The sequence below is a fragment of the Eutrigla gurnardus genome, assembly GCF_963514095.1.
Source record: "Eutrigla gurnardus genome assembly, chromosome: 9".
Classification (NCBI taxonomy): Eukaryota; Metazoa; Chordata; class Actinopteri; order Perciformes; family Triglidae; genus Eutrigla; species Eutrigla gurnardus.
Window position 1 is genome coordinate 14,897,955 of NC_139923.1, and position 22,660 is coordinate 14,920,614.

Here is a 22,660-nt window from a genome sequence, read left to right on the forward strand (position 1 = left end):
ATCAACACACTAAAAATATTTAACTCCTCCAAAAACAATAAAGTTACACAAACAATTACTTTGTGGGCCTCCTTGTATGTCCCACGTTTTTGTTGTTATAACGTGTTTTCTGTAATCGATTTTCTAAATTACAGACATTTCTAAAAAAAAAAAAAAAAACACACACGTCACTGCCAAACTGTCTGAGTGCGCATGCGCTGTGAATTCATTTGAGGAAGTAGCAGAAGAGGCATCGCAAAACGACGGAGAAGAGTTTGCTGTTTATTCTCCGTTCAGAAAGGACAACCCGGCCCGCAGCCTTTTCAAAATGTCGGGATTTGACAACAACCCGTTCGCAGAGCCTGCCGGCGAAAACCCTTTCGATGTAAGTGTGTGGCTTTGGATTTTTAGCTGGTAATACACAGTCTAGGTGCTGACATATCATTAGTTAAAAGGTAGCCAGCACGTCAGGAAACTTGTTGGGTGGATGTCGGGGAGGGATCTAACTCTGCTCTCTTGAAAGCCATTTGACAAAGACGGCATGATTGACAGTTCTTCAACCAATGAACGGGCTTTGTTTAAAAAGAGGGCGGGATATTCTGCGTGCCAGTGGTTGCAGGAAGTTAAACCGTAGCCAACAAGGAATGTGTCAAACGTTTTTAGCGAGGTTACTACTGTTACTTTTCACATTTGAGAGGGGTGTGTATCGTTGTGTGGATTCCTAATATGTTGGATGTGATTTGATATAACTTTGGAGTCCTGTGATGTCACCTGTATTATCTAAAGACACTACATTTCGGACTGGTGTTTGCTCTTTGAAAATAAATTCCAGCCTAAATGATTTAACCTAGAAGCCTGTTCAGTCTATAAGAAGGTATGCGACTTCATTGTCTTCAGGTCCTAAACATGTATTGAATCCGGATATCTTCTGGCCTGCTCTGTTCAGTTAGTATTGTTCAATGTTTAGAAGTAGGCCATCTATTACTTGTTGCTTCCATGCTACAGTGGCTGAACTGACAGATCAAATGTTCCTTTATGGAGAAGTAGGACCTCAGGAATGATGAAAGGATTAACATGTAACATAAAATGGGAATTTAACTAACGCATTAATATCTATGGAGAGTTTGTAATATGTGATTCATCCCTCGGAGCAACTTGCACACCCAGATTACAATGCCTCTGAAAACAGTACAAAATAAAAATCTAATATAGGTTGTACATGTAGCGCCACCACATTTGCTGTTTATCCTTTAAAATAATGCCTTGTTTGTCAACTACAAAGTGTAGACGAATTCAGCTAACAGCAGAGAACCATACAGGTTGCATGGCAAAATAAGTAATTCATGGCTCAATAAGAAATTCATGGCTCAAGGGCAGTTGCATCAGTTCACATATTAACATATTTGTTCGTGAAAGAATCACATCCCGATACACGTATACAAATTAATAATGTGTGAAAACACTTTTATGATTTGAGTGACATTACATAACAGTCTTTTTACAGTAGTGCAGAGTCACACTCTGTTGTATCAGGTGCACAATAGCCATGACGTCAATGGAGACCGTGGTTTGTTTGCTGGGTGTGGAAGTGGCTAAACAAATAACTTGGTAGCAGCTGGATTATGTTGTCTATAGTGTAGCAGTTCACTGTTAAGTTGTTTTATTCATACAGACATGTAGTCTGCTGTGACATTAAAGAAGTTAATATGTCGCCAACTTTTGAAAGAATTTCAGCAGAGTCACAATATAGATAATTTCACATATCGATAATGATTCAATATAAAGCATATTTGTTTTCCCCACTGTATTTACACGCCAGTATATGGTAAACAATATATCTCCATAGGCTGTGGTGACCATCAAGGAGTCTTTTAAAGACATCATCTGTCAGATAAAAGCTACCCTGGCAAGATGATATTTTTGAAAATCTCAAGTTAGCAGTTTACAAATCATCCATAATGGTGTGATTAGTTGTTTTTTTTAACTGAAAAACTGTTTATTAAGCCATATTTGTTTGCTCCAAGCTTCCCCCTCAGCGGTGAAACATTAGTTTCCTGCTGGGAATGTTTACAGGTGTGTCCTAAGCAAATAAGTAATCTTGAGAAATGTCCCAATTTGAATCACATGACCAGTGAGGACGTGTTGGGTTATCACATGAGGTTCTTGATCTCATACCTTTTTAAAGGAAATTGACACAGATTTCAGAAACTGTTCTGGTAGTTGCGGTTAAGCTAATCCTTCAATACCCACAATCCATTCTGCTGCATTGTATCTGGGTTTGGGCTGCAACTAATGACAATTTTCATCATTGATTAATCTGCTGATTATTTTCTACATGAATCGATTAATCATTTTCTGTCTATTAAAAATAATAATAATGAAAAATGCCAACTATAATTACCCAAAGGCCAAGGTGATGTATATGCAAATGTATTATTTTATTCAACGGCTACAAATTCACTAACAGCAACATCACAACAAAAATTAGAATTGTGTTTGTTTTCTAGTCTCTTAATGTCAAAAAAATGTTCACCACAATTTCCCAGAACCCAAGTTGATGTCTTGTTTTGTCAACACAACAGTCCAAAACCACAAATACTTAGTTTACATTGATATAAAACAGAGAAACGCAGGAAACCCTCACACTGGAGAAGCTGTGTCAACAGATTTTTTTTAGCATTTAAAAAAGGAAATAGAACCAAAACGATTATTAAAAACAGTTCATCAATCATCAAAATGGTCTCCGATATGTTCTGTTCATCGATTAGGAGACAAGTCATTGCAACTCAATCTTTTGACAACTTATTTGACACATTGATTGCCTTAGATTGCTTTTCAGCTTGTTTTCCTCACAAATGTCAGTAGGACCAAATGTGTTTGTTTAAGTTGGAAAATAGAGTAAAGTAAAATATAGTAATACAATTCAGTGAGGCATCCAGGTTATCAGGCCACAGGAGTGCTTCGATTTAGTCAAGGAATGTGAATAAATATTAATCAAATTTATCATAAAGCCTTGCAAAATCTATTTTTGTTTGACTTCTCTGCAGACTGGCTTTTCATATCAGTTAGAAGCAACTGAATTGATCCTTGAATCTGTGATCACATACTAGAGTCCATTCATGTTTATCATGTCTGTTAAGGATGTAATGAGTCACAGAGGTAATTGTGACATTGTATCTATATGACGTTATTCATTTTATGGTACCATATTTCATAGTCTGGGCTGACTGAGAGTTCTTCCGTATAAGATAAAAAGCAATAAATACTTCTTTGTTTTTCAGAGATCAAATATCAAAACTCAAGGAAATGGTACAGTGGAACAAAATCCATAGGTCTTGCTATATCCACTTAAAGGGACAGTTAGACTGAATATATATATATACTAAAAAATACCCTTTTCTTCTTACCTATAGTGCAATTTATTATGTATTATTCCAGATTGTTTTCATGTGAGTTGCCTAGTTTTAGAGCTATTGGCCATAGAGAGAATGCCTTCTGTCAAATGTAATGAGATTATATGGCACTCAGCTTGTGGTGCTCAGAACGCCAACAAATACACATGAAAAACTCAACGGCAATATCTATTTTTCAGAAATCATGACACGGTTACTCAAGATAAATCACAGACCTTGTTACGAGTAGTTTCATGTAGGAACCATATTTCCCTACAATTAATAATATATAAACTGCACTACAATCAATTAGTAATGTTGGGGTGAACTGTCCCTTTAAATGCCAAGACTTGCAGTTCTATAACTGCACTGATCCGTCGCTAACATCCCAAATTCAATCGCAGTGACCCCCAATATTCAGTTCAACCAAGTTTCTTCTTTTGTTATTGGTGTCTATGAACAAGTCAGTCAGTATAACAGAAGTCCTGCAGTGACTCGCTGAGTGACTGATAATGAAGAGGGACGATGTTTTTATTGTTTTCCAGGACCCGTCGGTTACTCAAGTGACCAGTTCCAACATAGAACCAGTTGACCAGTACAACCCTTTCCCTGCCCATCCCACAGTAAGACATCTCTACTTTTTTATCTTTAATTGTTTGTTCTGCTCTTGGTCCTCCTCTTTTTTCAACTTGTATTATTTTATATTTGTCTTTTCACTCTCTTTTCACCACAAAATCTTGGTCTTCTGTCTTTTATTTGTTCTCCCTTTTTTTCTTCTTATTTGATCTCGATGGCCATGCCTTTTTTGCTGTTTTTCTGTATTCTTTGGTCTTGTTTCTTTTCATTTCCCTGTTTGTCTTGGTCCTTTCTTGGTCTTGTTGTCTCATCCTCATCTCCTTAAGGACACTTCCATTTGCCTATTATTATTATTTTTCAGGACAGCCTAGCGTCTCATACCACTCCAGCCTCCACCTCCCCCTACCAGCCTGCTGTGTTACAGCCGTCTACAGAGCCCAGTCCACAAGTGAGTCACCTATTAACTTAAACTACATACTCTCTGTTAAACCCGCCACTTATCTGTTGCAGTTGAACTGCACTACTCTGAAGTAGATTTGAATGACGTACCTCCTGGGTCCTGTTGGTACAGCTGTATGCTTTTCTACAAAATAAACTCAGTTAAACAACACAAACACATAGTAGACATAGAAAGGAGTGTATCATGTGGCAAAAGAAACAGGAAATCAGAAGAAAACTATTTACATGAACCAAATTCAGGTAATGAATAAGATAAAATCACCAGCCAGTGGCCACTACTGATCGATCCTCTACCAGTTCCTATTTGATTTATTTACTAATTTAGATGTTTCACTCAATAAGGGGAGTTGTTGAGTTTATTTGTCCTACAATGTTCCCATCATAAGAATTGCCTATGCTTGATTTTAAGAATTAACTTCAAGATATCTGAGATGCTACTAAACCCACGTGTATCAAACTTAGAGGATGATGCATCTTGGTGATGTCTTCTGAGCCCGTTATTAACACAATTTGACTGATAATAATGTATAATTGAAAGTAAAATATGACCCTCTAAAAGGCATAATAGACAAAAATAGATCTTCTTTTTAAGACACCCGGAGATAATGAATGGTATCACTGAGCACAGTCAGCATGCCAAAGTGTCCTTGGGCAAGATACTGAACCCGAAATTGCCCCCGAAGGCTGTGTCATCGGCAAGTGAATGTGAATGAGTTAGATTATCTTAGATTATGATGAGCAGTGTGTGTGTGAGTGGGTAAATGTAGACTGATTGTAGTGTACAGCGTCTTGAAGAGTTGAAAAGTCTAGAACAGCGCTTTAGCTCTGTGTCCTTCCTTTTTCTGCCAAGTCAGACATCAGATATGATTATCATTACGTAATGTAATTTACACCATTGACTTCTACATACAGCTTCTGAAATAATGTTGTGGCTCATCCCTTCCTATGTAATAATACTATAATATAAGGAATCATTTTGCATTGTCCTGTTGTGCCTGTACCGTTTGTATGTCATGTGAGACTCCTGAGAGTTGCTGATGTGTCTCTGTACTAATATCCGCGAGATGCATTCCTTTGCATTCAATGTGTTGGTGGAGTAAAGTGTTTCTGCCGCGCCTTCTTCAGGCGACAGCTGCTGCAGCGCAGGCCAATTTGCTGAAGCAGCAGGAAGAGTTGGAGAGAAAAGCTGCCGAGCTGGACCGCAGGGAGCAGGAGCTTCAGAGCAGAGGCCCGTCAGGTCAATAAAGACAAAAGCTCTCCTTTTCTCTCTGCAGTACTGTCAGAAGCAACACAACCTAGCTGAGACTGGATAACAATATTCAATGTGTGCAATAACATTAACATTTTTGATGAAATATCACAAAGTTATGATTTTGTTATTTTTCCTGACGGAAGCATTCGGCACACCTGATAAGTTTATTTCCTGTCTGTGATGAACGATGTCATTTCTTCAATTTAAAATCTGTTCTTAACTCGGACAATTTTAACTTCCTCTTCCTCATTATTAGCTTGAGTTACTTCTGGTGGAAACTTGTCATTAGTACAGATCTTATGCATGTACTTCACTAGAATAGATGTTATACAGATTCTCTAATCGACTGAAGATGCAATTTTAAATGTGGGAATTAAGAACAACACTCCCCCACTAACCCCTATTTAGTCTGTCTTTTCCTGCAGGGTTAAAAATTGTACTTTGGAGACAAATTCTTCCTTTCTAACAGGGTTGATGTCTCTTTTCTTGACAGGTAAAGAGAACAACTGGCCTCCACTTCCCAAGAAGTTCCCGATCAGACCATGTTTCTATCAGGACTTCTCGGAGGAAATCCCCCCAGAGTCCCAGAGAGTCTGCAAGATGATGTACTATCTCTGGATGTGTAAGTGTATTATCATAATACACATGTGTACATTTTTATGTTTTGGCATTTTCACCATTTTGAGTGCAGAATATCCTCTGAAATGTATTAATTTAGTTTTAGTTCTGCTTAATATTGCATTTTGTTTCTTTTTTGACCACTAAGATCTTTTTTGGCAGAACATTAGCAACATCAAACAATGACTGTCACTAAAAAATACAAAAGTGAAACAAAAACAGTTTGGAAATTTGACATTATTTGCATTATTTTTACAGTTTGATGGATGTATATGCAGCCCCCTTCCAGTTTCACCATGTTCAGTCTTGTATATTTCAGTCGTGTCTCCTCTGGTCTCAAGATATGTCAGTTTAACCACGAAGAAGATTTCTTCCACGATTATCAGACATTAGTCCTTTGTCGGTGGCGCTACCCTTTCCTTTTATATGCATTATGATTCTTAAGTGCCTAGTAGCATTAACTATACATATATATCTAAATAAATAAAAACAAGTTATGGTATGTTCATCAGTATCACCAGCAGTTGTAAATAATAGAAGTGCTCAGATTATTAGTAGTGTTATTATTATCTTTGACTCTTTGACTCTCTCTCCACTCTTCAGTCAATTGCATGACTCTGTTCCTCAACGTCCTGGCGTGTTTGGCTTACTTCACCATCAATACGGCCTCTGGTGTGGATTTCGGCCTCTCCATTCTCTGGCTCATCCTCTTTGCTCCCTGCTCCTTCCTCTGCTGGTACCGGCCAGTCTACAAGGCCTTCAAGTGAGTAAATGTAAACGTGAAAAAAATGTGAGAAAATGTCGATTACATTCTCATCCTGAGTTACCTTTAATTCTTGAAGAGAACATCGTTTTCTCTCATGACTCCACGTCAAATGAAGAATCAAAAAATGTAGAAAAGTTTTGATGAATGAATGTAAACGGGGGCGGCGGCAAACAGCAATTATAATTATAAGCAGTGTAATCGAAGTCTCATTCATCCAGTCATATGCTCACTACTTCACCTCAAACACAGGCATTTTTGCTTGAACCTTCCTATTTACAAGCTATAAACAGTCACTTTTGCACAGGTGCACTGCTTGTCCATGTGAGTCCAGAAGGGTTTTAAATTCTTGAATTCATTGTCAAGAATTTAAGGCAACTCTTGGTTAGTAACCGTTTTACAAATGGTTGTTTGTGGAAGTATTGTTTTTAATGTAATCTAGTAGTGGGGGAATGTAATCTTCCCAATTTGCTTAAACTATTGTAGATACGTTTTTCGACTTTTCTTATTATACGGCGGCCGTAGGAAATACCGTTTTCTCTTTGGTTGACTCAAACAACAGTTTAATTCTGTTCTAAACAATGAAATATATCAGTCACTGACAGGTTATAGTGGGTTAAAGTGAGTACAAACAAATGATAAACACGGATAATTCAATGTAACCATCTAAAATGTGGCCATGAACACAATCCAAATGGACTCCCCCTATTCTTTGCTTTAACCTCCTCCCTTGTGCGTTCATCATACATTACTGGTTGTTATAAATAAGACTTTTATTTTGAAATTTTCCATGAAAAGATTCAGATATGTCTGTATTTTCTCATTTTCAGGACTGACAGCTCCTTCAGCTTCTTCTTCTTCTTCTTTGTGTTTTTCTGCCAAGTGGTGGTCTTCATCATCCAGTCCATAGGTATCCCAAGGTGGGGAAACAGGTGAGTCACATGCTGCATGTTTAATGCTGACATCGAGAGGGTTTATGTAATACAGTTTGGATTGTGTCCTCATCGATCATTGAAGACGCAGAAATGAAAATGAGTTTGGCATGTTTGTCGAGTTTAAGGTACATTCAGGTGTCGCATGAGACCCAAGTTCAGGCAACAAGTTGAAACTTTGGTTTTGGTAAAAAAGCACTAATTCATAAACAAATGGAGACGAAAATATTGCAATTAATAGGGCAAATCCTACTATGAACTATGAACACATCGTCATCGTCTTCCTGATTGTTTTTAAGAAGTGTTACCTGTGCTTGTGGTTGCTTGCCTTAGGTATCAGAAATTGTATCTTTCAGCTGGCCTTTAAACTGCTGTCCTCTCTCTTTATTCTCGTCTTCTGCATCCTTTCATGTCTCCTGATGGAGACTTTTCAGCCTCTAGCCTGCTGCCTCTGTCTGCTCGTAACTCTGTAAGTTTCTGCTGCTCACTGTCTCTGCTCCGTTTCTAAACTATTTTGATGTTTGAAAATACAAAGGAATTGGTAAACTGGTAGGCTTTACACTATGTTAATGTGAAAAATTCTAATCATAACGATACCACAACACTCTCTAATACCGCCATTACTGTGATTATCGCTGTTTTCAGAGGGCACCATGGACGCATGTATCAACCACAGGGAGAACCTTTCTTGTGGTCAAACAGAGGCAGAGCAACCACCACTCCTTTTCTTAGCGTTTTTAGCGGCTGGTTCATGGGTGCTGAGTAGTATTGTTCAGTCAGAGTATGAGCATGGATTTGACATGAACGACAACAAGGAAATTCCCTTTTGAAGATGGCAAACATGTTGTTCCTCAAGCATCAGCTTCAGATCAGAAGCAGTGAAGCAGATAGTTACGGTAGTGGCTTGTAAGAGTCCAATCTAACTGTGGCACTGCTGAGTTTGCTGTTTTCTGCACTTTTGCAAGCATGCTGCCTTTTAAAAATGTTTTTTGAACCATTAACACCCAACAGACAACAATAAAGACTGGTGTGTTAGATTCTAAACTCTGAAGAACCAAAAACAATTGCAGCACGCTATCCATCACTTGCATTCACTTTTCACTTTCATTGCAACATTCATGAACTAGATCTTTTAGTTAACACCTGAAATCAGAACATGAATGAGACAATATGCTGCATTTAAATTTATTTATAGTCAACTATCTTAAATTGCCATCAACCAATTTGCTTCTGTATGCTGTTCAGTAGTAGTTTAGTAGTGTATTAATAGCATTTGAGAACAGTTTGAAGATTATTGTGACAATACCATCACTTCAAAGAACAAATAGATTGCACAACCCATGGGGACTGATGTCCTGTCCACACGTAGCAAAACAAACTTTTTTTCTCCGTTTTGCCTTGGCGTCGTTTCAAGAAAATCCGCGTCCAGACGAATCCACTTAAAATGACTCAGCACGCTGTAGTACATATTCCAGGCCCTTATGCGGCGCTGTTTTTGCTACAAAAACACAGAAGAAGAGACAGAGCTTGACCGGATGTTTGCCATTGCTATGGCAACACGTGAGAGTTACGGCTAATCTCCGCCCGACCACCCGATCAATAAACACCCATAAGATGACAATTTGGCCCGTATAAATAAAACCAACAATAAGCATCAACAGCCGTCACCCTAAGGACCTTGACGAGGCGTTGTCATGGATTAATTAGACAAATAAATGCCTACATTCATGGGAAGTTAGCTAGCGGTTGTTTGTTAGCATCGCAATTAAGTAGCATATCTGCGACTTTTTTCCCGGAATATCGCCCCCCTCTCTCGGCTCCGTTTTTTTTTTCATACAGTGGCCCTGATACGCCGACGTACAGACGAGCAGTATATCTGCTATGAGCACGTAGGCCGCCGTTATTGTTGTTGTTACTAGACGTCGCGGGGGAAGAAGTCAGGCTCGAGGGTCGAGGGGCGGGCCGGTGACGTCAGCGTATTAGTTTTCGCCGTCTACACGAAAATGAACACGAAACGGAGGGGGGGCGTTTTTTTCTTTTCCACCCTGAGAGCTGGTTTCAAGACCTGCATTTTCAGGCCGCCGGCAGGGCGAAACGCACAAGACTTCTGCATTTACGCACTTAAAACGTTTTTGTGTGGATAGGCTCTGAGGTTCAAGCTGTTTTCATGGTTTAGATGCAAATTCAGGAGGAAGGCTCTGATGTTCAAATCCAGTCATTTTCACTGTGATCTGCTGCCCCATCCTCGTTTCACTGGCATCTGAAATCAGTGGAATGTATCGCTGATATCCCTGATACATTCCACTGATTTCTACGTTGATAACGAGTTACACTGTTGATGCTACAGTATATGGAGCCTTTGTAATGCCAACATGGCATTTTACAGAACAACACTTGTCCAAGTGGCTCTTCATTTCCTCCTTTTCTCTTGTATATGTCATCAGGGCATTGCATGATATCAAAGCAAACACAGTCAAGAGGACCCATACTTGTTTTGTAGCTCTTCCTTTGCAGATGTGATACATCAACAACCTTTTTTTTCTCCATCCGTCTTCATCTTGCATCTTCTCAGCTTTCCTTTCATGCTGCTTCTTCAAAACATTCTCCTTTCCTCCCGAAATGTAACCCAACTCTCGTCCAGAACGCATGAAGACTGTATGTACCTGTATTAAAATGTTTCATACGATCCTCATTTGAATCAGTTTTGTTCATGAGATCATTTTAAAACGTAATGATGTTTGTTTACTCCAGTGGCTGGATCGCTGCCTTCACCATCATTAAAACAAGTCACGCAGTGGGCGGCATCATGATCATAGTGTCCATCCTCTTCACCATCTGCGCTGTCCTGTCAGTCGTCCTGCTCAAGATGGTGAGACTTGATTCACTTTTTTTGTGTTCATTTGTGGGTCTTTTGATTAGAGATTAGTCTGTGCTTGTGAGTGGGGATTTAGTTTTGTTGCATTACCATTAAAGGTGGCAATTGTGAAATCTCAAATTGACATTAATTAAGTAGATTAATGTCAATTTTTGCAAGTGATTCCAAAAAATCCTCAGAAGGGACATGAATATCTACACTAAGTTTCATTTGTTCATCTAGACCAAAGTGGTGGATTGACCAACACATCCATCTATCAGCATAGCTAAACATGTGAGCATAGAGATGAGGGTTGGTTTCAAAGGCCAGAAATGTCAGCAGCAGGCATATTAATGATTGAGTTACGAATATCAATCAACAGCCAGAGGTCTTCCCTCGGCTGAACTGTTTGTATGAATACAAATGCAGAAGTTGCCATTTGCCCACAATCTCTTTTCTCTTCAGGTCCACGGCAAGTTCCGCCGAACTGGGGCCACTTTCCAGAAGGCCCAGCAGGAATTCTCACAGGGCGTCTTCACCAGTAAAAGCTTCCAAACAGCTGCTGCTGGGGTAGCATCCTCTGCTGCGCAGGGAAGCTTCCAGGGAAACTAACAAATGGTAGACTGAGCTAAGCGCAATTTAACAGATCAAGGTCTACATGTTATCAGGTCTAGATGATCCAATAAAGCCAAATGAATCATGGCAGTCGAGGGTTCAGTTAGAACTCGTGACTCTGGAAACAGTCCCTGTCTTTTGGAGCCAGAGGCTGCAAATTATAATCTAAATGTATAATATATAGACCTTGAGCTAGGTGAGGCTACATTATTAGCCTTCCTCTTATCGATGCACATGTAATTCCCCATGTTAACTTTGCCTCTCATGTCTCCTGCAGAGTGACTGCGTCTGCTCTGTTTGTTAAAAGCAGTCGAGTGGGAAAGTCTCGCATCAAGTGCATTCTGTGGTGGGAAGCATGAATGAAGTTGACTGACGGCTATTTCAGTCGTCCAAGCTTATATTTTGTGTGCACTTTTTGCCAATGCTCGTCGTGTGTGTGTGTGTGTGTGTGTGTGTGTGTGTGTGTGTGTGTGTGTGTGTGTGTGTGTGTGTGTGTGTGTGTGTGTGTGTGTGTGTGTGTGTGTGTGTGTGTGTGTGTGTGTGTGTGTGTGTGTGTGTGTGTGTGTGTTGATCACATGATTTCATGTGGATGCAGTACGGTTTTGTTTCTGCGCCCTGATTCTGTAATATAAATAAGATGAAGTCTTTTTGCATTTTTTCCCCCGAGTCATTTCTCACTGCCGATGAACCTATTTTGTCGAAACCATTTATTTTTTCTTTCGACCGCAAAATTTCAGTCTAGTACAGAAGAGAAGTAACAGATCAATTATGCAGCTTATTCTAATCTGTCTGACTTTAGGCTTTGAGTTATTATCGCTATTACTGTAACTTGTCTTTTAAATCTGTGGGGTTAATTATTCAATGAGGTGAAATACTTTGACTGAACCCCCCATCACTTTTAGATTGCAGTACTACTTTTAAAAACACGGGCCTTTTGAATACGGTCTGGAACCAAAATGTTGCCAAGATCTTTTTGAAAAACCACAGTGATGTCAGAAAGTTGGTGGAAATCCTGTGTATTTTCATATTTGGTATCACATGAACCTGCGTCTACATAAAGCTCACATCCACAGAGGAAATCCGAGTGTTTGACTTCCATTAATTGCTTGTGAACTGAAGTTTAATTTCCGCTGTCATTTAGGATACAGTGATTGTTATTGTTGTTCGTTATCATAAACATTGTTGATGAAGCATCTTCAACTTATTCTTTGATCGCTGCCATTCAAGAGTTGTTTCAAAGGAAACCAAAGCATTGCTGACTATAAAAATGGAACATTTTGCTAATAAATTGCAATAAAACTAGATTGGCATACAGTTTGTTGCTAATAGTAAATACAAGAGGAGGAGCAGTTCATTTCTCATGAAGATTAACAGTGTAGAAGATAAGATTTCTCTTATACTCATTTTCATTTCTACTGGAGCACTTGCCAAAACACGTAACCTTCCTTTATGCAGCTGTATTGCATTTTCTCTTTTTCTGCCTAGGCCGTCTATGTCTTCCTCTCTCTGTCAACCACCAAGCTCTAAATTATTTGCGTACCGATGTATATTTTTTATGTGATTTCTTATTGAAAAACATCCATGTGTGTTTATTTGATGTACTGTTTCAAACCATCAGCTTGGATGTTAAGTTTTCGCGTTCCTGAAGAGCAAATGCAAACTCCGATCAATTGTGTGATGTTCTTGCAACAGATAGTGGTTTAGTTTAAGTTTCGATCTTGCATTATAGACGTGTATTAATTCACTCATCGCTGTATGCGAATCCAGTGCCTTTTGTATTTCAATATTGAATATAGCATCTAATAAAATGCTTTGCTTTCATTTAGGGGTGAAGAGGCTGTGATGCTTTTATTTTATCTTTTAACTGCATTGCATTTAACTTTGTCTTATCAGGTTGATGAATCCCTGTTTTGCATTTTTGCACGGATGATGTATTTTTCTTTTAATCAATTTTTCACTATTATTCTCCACTTATGAACGTACTTGAATAAAGAGAAGAGTTAAGTAACTTAGACATGATAGCATTGTTAAGATGAAAAGCAAGCAATGGTTGTAAGATGAATCTGGAGGGGCGTAAAATGAATAACCGAATGGAAAAAATAATAAGCAGGACAAAATTGTATTTTTCAATCCACTGCATATTTTTTAAATAATAAATATAACTGAATCTTTCTCTACAGTCATCCAAATATTTGAAGTAAAATAGAAGTTCTTAAAATAAAACATTGCACTAAAGAGCATGACCTTGTTTAAAGGTTTGCAAGTCAAAAAGGATGGGAACCAATTCCATTCCCATCCTGTCAAACTGCTCAAGATTAAGTCAAATCTTTACAGCACATTTCTCTCTCTACTGTCGCACTGTCACGCTCCTGGGTGATGTTGGGAGTTCATTAGTGTGTTCTAGTCCTGCTCTATGTGAGAAGTTTTTGTTGTGACATGAGACTATAAATAAAATTGAATTGTCAAACTAAAAGCCAACATTAACTTTAATTTCTTAAGTGACCTAACAAACATACTTATTTTAAGACAAACCATGGCGTTATGCTTAACCTAGTAGTTTTATTGCACTGGTTGGACTGGAACTACAGGCAGTGCTGCTGTGCTAGCACAGGTGGTTTTGTCTGGTGTCAGAGGGTTTCACACATAAAACAGTAGATGTGACATGTTCTCATGACTTGCCATTCCAGAATAAAACCATATGGTTGGTGGCCATCTTACTGGGTTCATTTAAAATTGCTGTAACTATGGCAAAAGAGGCCTATGTTGTCTTTATAATCCTTGTATTTTTCTACCAATAGTGTTTTTAAATTAAAGTGATGAGTGTGTGATCTCATAATCACTTCAGTAGATTCTCTGATGCTTTGATGATGTGTTGCTTGCATGCTTAGGTGTTACTGCAGTGAAGTTCCTGCCCCATTTATTTCCCCTAAATAGCAGCTAAACCCACTGTAAAAAGCTCCTTCACCAATGGCTCAAGGCCATTTTTCATACTCAGTTTCTATATTTACACAAAAAAAGAGGAGACCAATCCTTTTAACCACTTTCCTGCAGTGACCTAGACAGTCTGTGGGGAATCAGCACTGGAACCCAAACTGCTGCTTCAACCATTCGTCTGTCTGTCAGTGTTTCTTTCTCCAGACTCTGCCTGTCACTCAGTCTGGAGCTTCCCATCAAACAGCCATCAACATACTGGGACAGACAGTTCGCTAGCAACGTGAGCAGACAGGCGCTGGATAAGGACAACTGTGCAGGTTCACTCTTCACTGTAACCTGTGAAGACAGTATTCTTTCGTACACATATTTTAATTAACCTGACATTGTCATACTTTAATACACATTTTTGTAATTTTCTTTTAGCTTTAATAAGTGTAGACTATATGGAGTAATTAAAAAAATATAGTCTGTTGCGTGGGAGGGTTATATGGTTTATTTGATGCAACAATGTGGTTGCCCAGCAGATGGCAAGGTACAGGCCAACCCATAGTTGCCAAATAGTTGAAAACACATATCCAGTGTAACCTGCCTGACTGGAAGGCCTTAGTTGTAAATTAAAAGTTAAATACCGGAATCATCCTCAGGAACAATGTACGGATATCTCTTTCAGGCAATTCCCATATATATTAAAATGAAAGAAAAATCTACCCTGTTCACTTTAAAATGTGTGCTCTTATACTTAACATCAACTTCAAAACAAAGTCTTAATCTATTATTAAACATGATCTTCGTCTGTTTTATTATTTTACAATAAAATAAAACCAGAACTGAAACTGTTTATTCTAGTGGGATTGATACTTTTCTCAGTCGCACCCTATACAGATGTATTAGCATACAGTACATCATCCACCAGCTTGAATTGAGTCTCTCTCACCACTAGAGGGAAGCATGTCTTTGGTGCAAGTCATCTGAAGTGAAGTGCTGACTCACTGTCACAGAGACCGCAGCAAGAAAAAAACACCCAAATATGAGGTATCTTCACACTGTTCAACACGGCACTCTCATTTTTACTTCTTTCGTTATGTCGTAGATAGAGATGACTCATTTTAATTGCAGGATATTTAACCATTTAACTTCCGCTTAATTCGGATTGAGGAAAAGAAATTGTGTTTTTTATAAGATATGTTGCGGTATTTTAATTTTGATTCAGATATACCAACAGAAAGCAACACATGAAAATTCAGTGTGTCGCAGAGGGTGTCACCACGTAAAGTGTCAGGATATAGAACTTTAATATGATGCACATGACCTAAATGAAATGTATTTACCATCTGCATCAATGCAAACTGTATAACTGGGAAAAATCTGAAAACGTGTTCTTCTATTTGCATATATCTCCTGCCACGTGTTAAATCAGTAATAACACCAGTAAAAGGGAGGTGCAGCCTTACTTGTGAGGCCCAACAGCTACTGATGTGAACCTCCTTATTATCCCCTCAGTGTGATGCTGACAGTTTATGCTGAGTCGCCCTCTGCTAGACACTGAAATGTGCCAAGCTCAAGGTTAACCAGGAGAAAAGCTGAACGAGGAGCATTTCTCTGAGAAGAAAGAGGCTATTTTAAGGCTGGTTTGCATTCACTCCCTGTCTTTATCTATGTGTCCTGATGTAGTCGTGTGCATTGAGCCACGTTTGAGCTCTGGAAAAATGGCCCTTTAATCTTCAACAGATTATTTGAATACATCCTCCACCTTCACTGCATAACATTGACTCCATTCATATATCATATCAATCCTAGTAAGGTAAAGAGGTTTCATTTCGTTTAACATATACTAAAAAATATCTTGCTTCCAGTGTGACAGGCTATTGTTATGCTCAAGGTGTCTGATTCAGGTTTTGTGAAATTCCAAAACATTCACACCAATACATTATAATGCTGAAGCTTCAGATTAAGATTTTTAACAACCTTTGATAAGTGTAAATCCTCTATCTGTACAGAAACTATACATTACAACACAACCCAATACACAATTAAAGGAAACAGGTAATTCAACAAGTTGGGCATTTCAAATTGTTGAATAGGATGGAATTAAAAAAGAACCAAAAAACTATATTTTATAACCATTTCCACTCACCTTTACCAGCCTTGCCTGGACCGTAACTGAGTATGCACTTTTTTCTTTCTGATATTTATTTCCATTCAGATATCATCTTAAGACGCACATTTTTCTATGACTTTATTGTTAAAGTCATGGAAATATTTTTCTTCTCCATAGCCGATCCTGGCACACGGTGTTCCTCAGGAATGTCTTCATTCTTCTCTCTGATTCAGCTATGGTTATTGGAGTCGTGATCTTCAACAGAGCCACAGTCTCTGAAAAAGGTGTCTTAAAGGTTGTTCTCCATGAACAGCTGCTACAAAGCCACTGCACCACTGCAGTTCCTGAACTCAGAGTTGCTGTATGACTGACAGTTCAGTTTTCAGCTTGTGCTTGTCCAGCATTGGGTCGGCCTCACAGGTGGTAAATCTTGTGCTGAGGAAATAGGACTTACAGAAGTACAGAAGTGGTGATGACAGTCTGACTATTCACTGAGTTGCTGGAATCGGGTGTTGGCAGCAAATGAGTCGGTTCTTTGTCTAATGTTTTCCTTTCATCGTCTGTCCCAGTAGCCTGAAATACATAACCTACACTGTTACCAAGGTGTGGCAGGAAGCTAGGTCAGGTGTTTTGTGAAGCTATATCACTCTTTTACATGAGCCAAGATGGTGTCACAGATCTAAACATATAAATACATCAATTGAATACCTATAAATTATGAACATCGAGTTGAATAGTTGATAAAAAAAAAACAACGAAATACAAAGCAGTTTGTGTTTTAAATCCCACTGTTCTCTTGTTTTTCTTATTCTGTGTGATTCAAACATAACATCTTTTCCTCATGAGTGCCTTGAAAAAGCTGTTTAGCTTATCTAGCTTGCTAATGTACAGTGTTATATGGAGTTCCTGATTTAATGATAGTTGCTGCTTGATTTTCTGGACAATGACCATGTTAATGTTCCGTTTCTGGTTGCATGGTTGTGGAAGTTCCACCTCACTGTGCTGGCCTATAGGTCTATGTGCCACCGCTGGATACAGCTGCTGTGCTAACGTCAGCTGCTGTGGGGGATCATCAGGCTAGAGGTGCACTCTTCTGCGTGTTCTTTACCTGATGACATCGCCAGCTTTGCATTTCACAAACACTGCAGCGAGTTTTGAATGCAACTGTTTCTGCTCACTCTGACTCCCCTTTGTGACGTAGTACACTCGACTGACCAATGGTGCAACTTTCATCACTCACTTCTTTACTTACTCAGCCAGAGAGTCACTTATAGGGCTGACCCTCTCCTGTCCAGCCAAAAATCTGTGTGCCCTAATTATTATACAACCAAAATCGATTGCTTTTTTCCAAGCCAAAAGCCGGTCAAATAACGGTCTCTTAGATATATGTACACATTCTTGCAATACACTCTACCCAAGTACTGTTAGGTATTTCATGTACTCCGGCATAATAATAACACACTGCAGGGAGATAGTCGTTTTCCATTTCGGTCTGCATTTTAGAACATTTCCCACACGTACACATATTAACAGGGACATTATAGAAACCTGTTTTCATACTGCTTGTGATTACACAGTAAGCACTTAATTAGTGCAATATATTGCTGCGGCTGCTTTTGCTGTCCACTCTCATATTCTGGATCCAAGTTGGGTTCACACGGTTTGATTTAAGAAGTTGCCAGTTCATTCCGGTCTGTGAGATCACAAAAACAATTCTGAAGATGAAACCCGCTCCTCACAGTTAAAGGTTGTTATTTGGAAAAACCACAGAGACTTTAATTGACTTTGAACGCATCGCCGAAACCAAAAAGTCCCGCCCCCTTCGCTCAGACCTCTGTTCAAAGCTGCTCCCACAGAACCCTGCAATGAGTGCTCAAGATCAGTAGAGGGCACGCACGCAATCAGGAAGTCAGTAGCCTATTGACAGGCAGGTCATCCAATTATTTTGTCTGGCCCGATTTTTTTGATTGGACAGGGTTTTTAAAGTCCTGTCATGACCACAGATGAAATTTATTTTCTATGTTTTATGTCAGGGCATTTCATTTATTCATTGCTATCATAATGTTACAAGGATTTCAAGTAATATAACAGAAAGTGTTTCTACTCAACCTTTAAGAGCATAAATTATAACCACTATGGGTTGCTCAGCTGAAATGTTTGCAAGCCAGCTGAAGCCACTGATTAAAACCATAGTTTTGGTCAATAGGATGGCAACATGAAATAAACTATATTTTATTATATTTCCTGTATTATTATAGGTACACATTTAAAATACCTGCGTCATGATTTGAATTTACCTGCCTTTTTTGCAAACCTATATTTAAATAAACCTCAGTTCCTAAAATGTTTTGTGTGTGTCTGCTCTTGGGTCCTGAATTCTTTGTTCCACTATGTTATGGTGAGCTATTGGTGTATGATTACTATTGGTAGCTGTGATTTGAGTCCTCATCTTGTTTTATTATGCCAATAGTGTGGGTTGTCTTTGAAAAGTCGATATAGGCTAAACAATTTCACCAATCTGCAGCTCAACAATTACAGTTCGAATGGTCTCCAAATCGCTCTTATTTTGAAAACTTTAACGGAAATGAATAGTTTTTAATAATCTGGACGGTTCGACACGTTGTCCACCGTCATCCCCTCCCTCCCCTCCCTCCCCTTTTAGCATCCCCCTCATACCCCCCCCCCCCCCCCCCCCCCCCCCGCGCCCCCACTAAGACTCTACCCCTCGTTCACACTGGTAGTTGTCATGGCGATGGAGTCAGCTTCGGCGTCCGCTCCAGGGGGTGTTGCCATGGAGATTCCGGTGCGAGGTGCGCTCCCGGTGCTTGAAGAAGAAGAGGGCTATAGCGCGCCTCTGCCGGGGTCCGACGAGCGACTGCGGTACCGCCGAGGAGGAGGGAGACGGCGGTACGGGGTGCCGTTCAACCGGGGCGGCTACTACATGCTGATAGTGATCGGGGAGATCGGCACGGAACAACAGCTGGACACCGCCAGAGCGCAGATAGAGCGGGGTGAGTGATGACATCGGTCTATATCTGTGGTCGTAGGATTCACCGTGCAGCTTCGGGATGGAAAGTCGTGGAAAAAGAATTAAACCTGAAAACATCAACGGGACAGAAATGTTTTGACGCAATGGAGAGGATACTATCCATTAGGCAGTTACTGCAGCATTGCACCATGGGACACCACGCATTTCCCTCTTACCCACTTTGAACTCTATATGACTGTAAACTAGCAGTGTCAAGTTGTAGATGCAGCAGAGGTCTATACTTTAATAGAGCAGTAGCAGCCTCTCCCTCTGGGTTTTAACCAAAACCAATCTCAATATCAAGGCCTGGTTTATTTATGAATCAATAACAGACCTGACCGATCAGTGTGGCTGGATAAATTAAGTAAAATAAGTAAAACATGTAAGCCCAACCTGTACACAAATGTGCCTTTGTTTATGCAGTAGTTTGCTTGGAGCAGGGTTGTTTGTATGCGTACATGTGTGTCTCTACATGGGTGTATTCCTGGATGGTGGTGTCTTGTAGCCTCAAATCAGTAAATATTCTCCATATGCCAGATATTATAAAGGAAAAATAAGCTTTTTTTCTTTCCCGCTGGACTCTTATTTATTCTCACTCTTGCATCATTAGTCAGCTGAATATCTCGCCATGATATAACCCTGCTTTTCCTGTTGAGGAGTTGCAGCAGGCTACAGTCGTGCTGTCAGTGTATACGCTGTGTGAAGTTTAGGGATGTTGAGCAGTTGTGAAAGATGTTGCTGTGTTCGGACTCAGGAGGATGCCGGTCAGCAATTTTCTGCTGTGCTGTTGCCAGTCTAAGCTGTTTTCAGTCCAGATGATCAATCACTCTTTTAGATGCCAGCCTGGCCATAGCAACCCCATCCATCCCCTCTGACCTCCTCTCACCATCATTTGGGACTTTACTGCTTTACTGATTTGATTTACTGCAACTAATAATTATGTTCATTGATTGTTTCATCATTAAATCTCTAAAATGAAACCCTAACCCAAACCAGAGCATATCAATTTGATTTCCTTAAACTCTTACTGCAACTAATAATTATGTTCATTGATTGTTTCATCATTAAATCTCTAAAATGAAACCCTAACCCAAACCAGAGCATATCAACTGCTTTACTGATTTGATTTCCTTAAACTCTTACTGCAACTAATAATTATGTTCGTTGATTGTTTCATCATTAAATCTCTAATATGAAACCCTAACCCAAACCAGAGCATATCAAATTATTGATGGATTACCTTCATATGGCTCTCAACACGGCGACAACTGAGCAGCTCAGCAGTTAATGGTGCTAAACGAGCTAACAGTGGGAACCTGGGGTGGGAATCGGAGGTAGGGATTATGGTCATTATGGATCAGGATGGCAGTAACCACTGATAACGTGCGGTGGTGATTAGCTAGCCAGTGGGTCACACACACTGGGACTCACATCCATTAGCTAACGCGTTTAGTTGTGTAGCGACAAGATGCATAAACATAGCACAGAGGAGCTCGGAGTACAACACACACAGAGGGAGTGACTTCATGCGACGCCATTACTCCACTTTGTCATTACATATCAAATAGTTTTTTTTAGTACCTTTAATAATCTGCACATGCTTCTTTTGATTTATCAAGTCATTGCAACAGAAAGAAAACAGCAGTGAGAAATGGCCATCACAATACCCTATGTCATGCTGCAGATTCATTTTCTTTCATCAACAAATCATTGAACTGAATAAGATTGAATGCAGATTCAATCTGCACAGAAATGCTGTACTTCTACGATTGTGGCTTTGCCAAAATGTATTTGAGAGTTGTTACAAACACTTTAATATTCACTCGTGTTCAGTGAGAACTGTCAGGAAACGCTGCCAGGATGAAGGTTTAATTGGTACCACTGGGTATGTTAATGTTATTCCAAAACAATAAAGAAACGGCAGCTTTTACACTTTTTTTAAAGGTATGTTTTTGGCCGAACTCGGCGCTGCAGTGAGGACTTAACTTCGGTACATGGGGCGCCAACTCTACCACTGAGCCATCCAGTGCCCCCCTTTTTTATTTATGTATTTATTTTTTTCACTTTTTAAGCAACAGGAAGCCCAGAGTCAAGTCTTTCCCATGGTTATTTTTGTTAGGTTAAGGATTCCCACTTCAAAATTACAGTCACGTTATATTTTTTAACCTCACTGTTAGAGTGAATTTAATCTGATTGGACATTTCTGTCTTTATTTACAATTTATCTTCTGCCCTCTGTATTTGGAGATAATGTGTGCTCCCCCAAATGGCCAAGACATTTTTTTGTTTTTACACTGTAATCATATTATTATATTAATATTTTATAAATTGAAGGGAGAAGGTAGGAGGGAGGCAGGATCCAGCAGCAACATCTGGGAAAAGCTCATGCATGTTATATCCTCGCGTTCATCTGTTTCTCCCTCAGTTTCACTAATGTCTCTCCTTCTCTGCTTCATGTTGTTGTCCTACAAGCAATCTTTCTCCTTCCTCTTTCCTGGCAGGAATTCGATCCTGGGACGTCGACCTCAAGTGCTGTGACCTTGATCGGCAGCTGCAGCTGTTTATAACTCGACACTCCGCCCACTTCTCCTCCGAGGTCCAAGGTCAGTATGACATTGCGCTCTTTGAGCCAGTGGACCACTAATGAGTAGGGTCACTTATTGTGAGAAGCAAATTCAATAAACAATGGAGTGTTTATAGAGCTGCAATAATTGAATGTAAACACACACCTGTCATATTAGCTTAATCAATACAATACATTTCCATCTTACATGAGATGTTGAAGGTAAATGTATCTCTGCTTCTCCTGCTACAAGAGGGGATGACTTGCACATTAGCAGCGACTGAGGAAGCTGCTCTTACTAGCTGGGTACCATGAGCATGATGTGTGCAGTGTTTTGATGTTATGTCAGTTGTTTTGTGTGCTTTGAATTTTGGATATGCGTTAATGTTAATGTAAAGAGTTAATGTGCCAACAAATTTCTAATGCAGAGGGATGAAGCCCTGACAAATATTGTCCATGAGATTAGATATGATCTATACATATTTGCTGATTTACAGTTGAGTGATCTTAGTTCATTATTCTGTCTCTAGTCAGTTCATTAATTTGTTTATTTTGAATCATACAATGCATTGATAACAACTACTGTATCCATACTTAA

The 22,660-nt window shown here is 39.4% G+C and overlaps 2 protein-coding genes across 3 annotated transcripts in view; both read left to right on the forward strand.

Moving 5' to 3' along the window:
* The first annotated feature begins 203 nt into the window (after positions 1-203).
* Positions 204-13,261, forward strand: scamp2 (secretory carrier membrane protein 2). 2 transcript variants are annotated; one of them, XM_084016952.1, is made up of 10 exons: positions 204-364; positions 3,917-3,994; positions 4,309-4,395; positions 5,532-5,643; positions 6,152-6,280; positions 6,880-7,039; positions 7,870-7,971; positions 10,723-10,840; positions 11,291-11,443; positions 11,718-13,261. In XM_084016952.1, the coding sequence occupies exons 1-9, from the start codon at positions 308-310 to the stop codon at positions 11,435-11,437; spliced, it is 990 nt and encodes a 329-aa protein (XP_083873078.1). In that variant the 5' UTR covers positions 204-307; the 3' UTR covers positions 11,438-11,443; positions 11,718-13,261. The 2 variants fall into 2 exon arrangements, with proteins under 2 accessions (XP_083873078.1, XP_083873077.1); XM_084016951.1 differs by lacking the exon at positions 11,718-13,261 and having other exon boundaries at positions 11,291-11,512.
* A 5,943-nt stretch (positions 13,262-19,204) lies between these two features.
* Positions 19,205-22,660, forward strand: part of map1ab (microtubule-associated protein 1Ab) — a 66,688-nt gene continuing 63,232 nt past the window's right edge. Inside the window, exons 1-2 of the mRNA XM_084017916.1 lie at positions 19,205-19,483; positions 22,001-22,102. Of these exons, the coding sequence (XP_083874042.1) occupies positions 19,219-19,483; positions 22,001-22,102 (367 nt within the window). The 5' untranslated portion in view covers positions 19,205-19,218. The remainder of the gene's footprint in view (positions 19,484-22,000; positions 22,103-22,660) is intronic.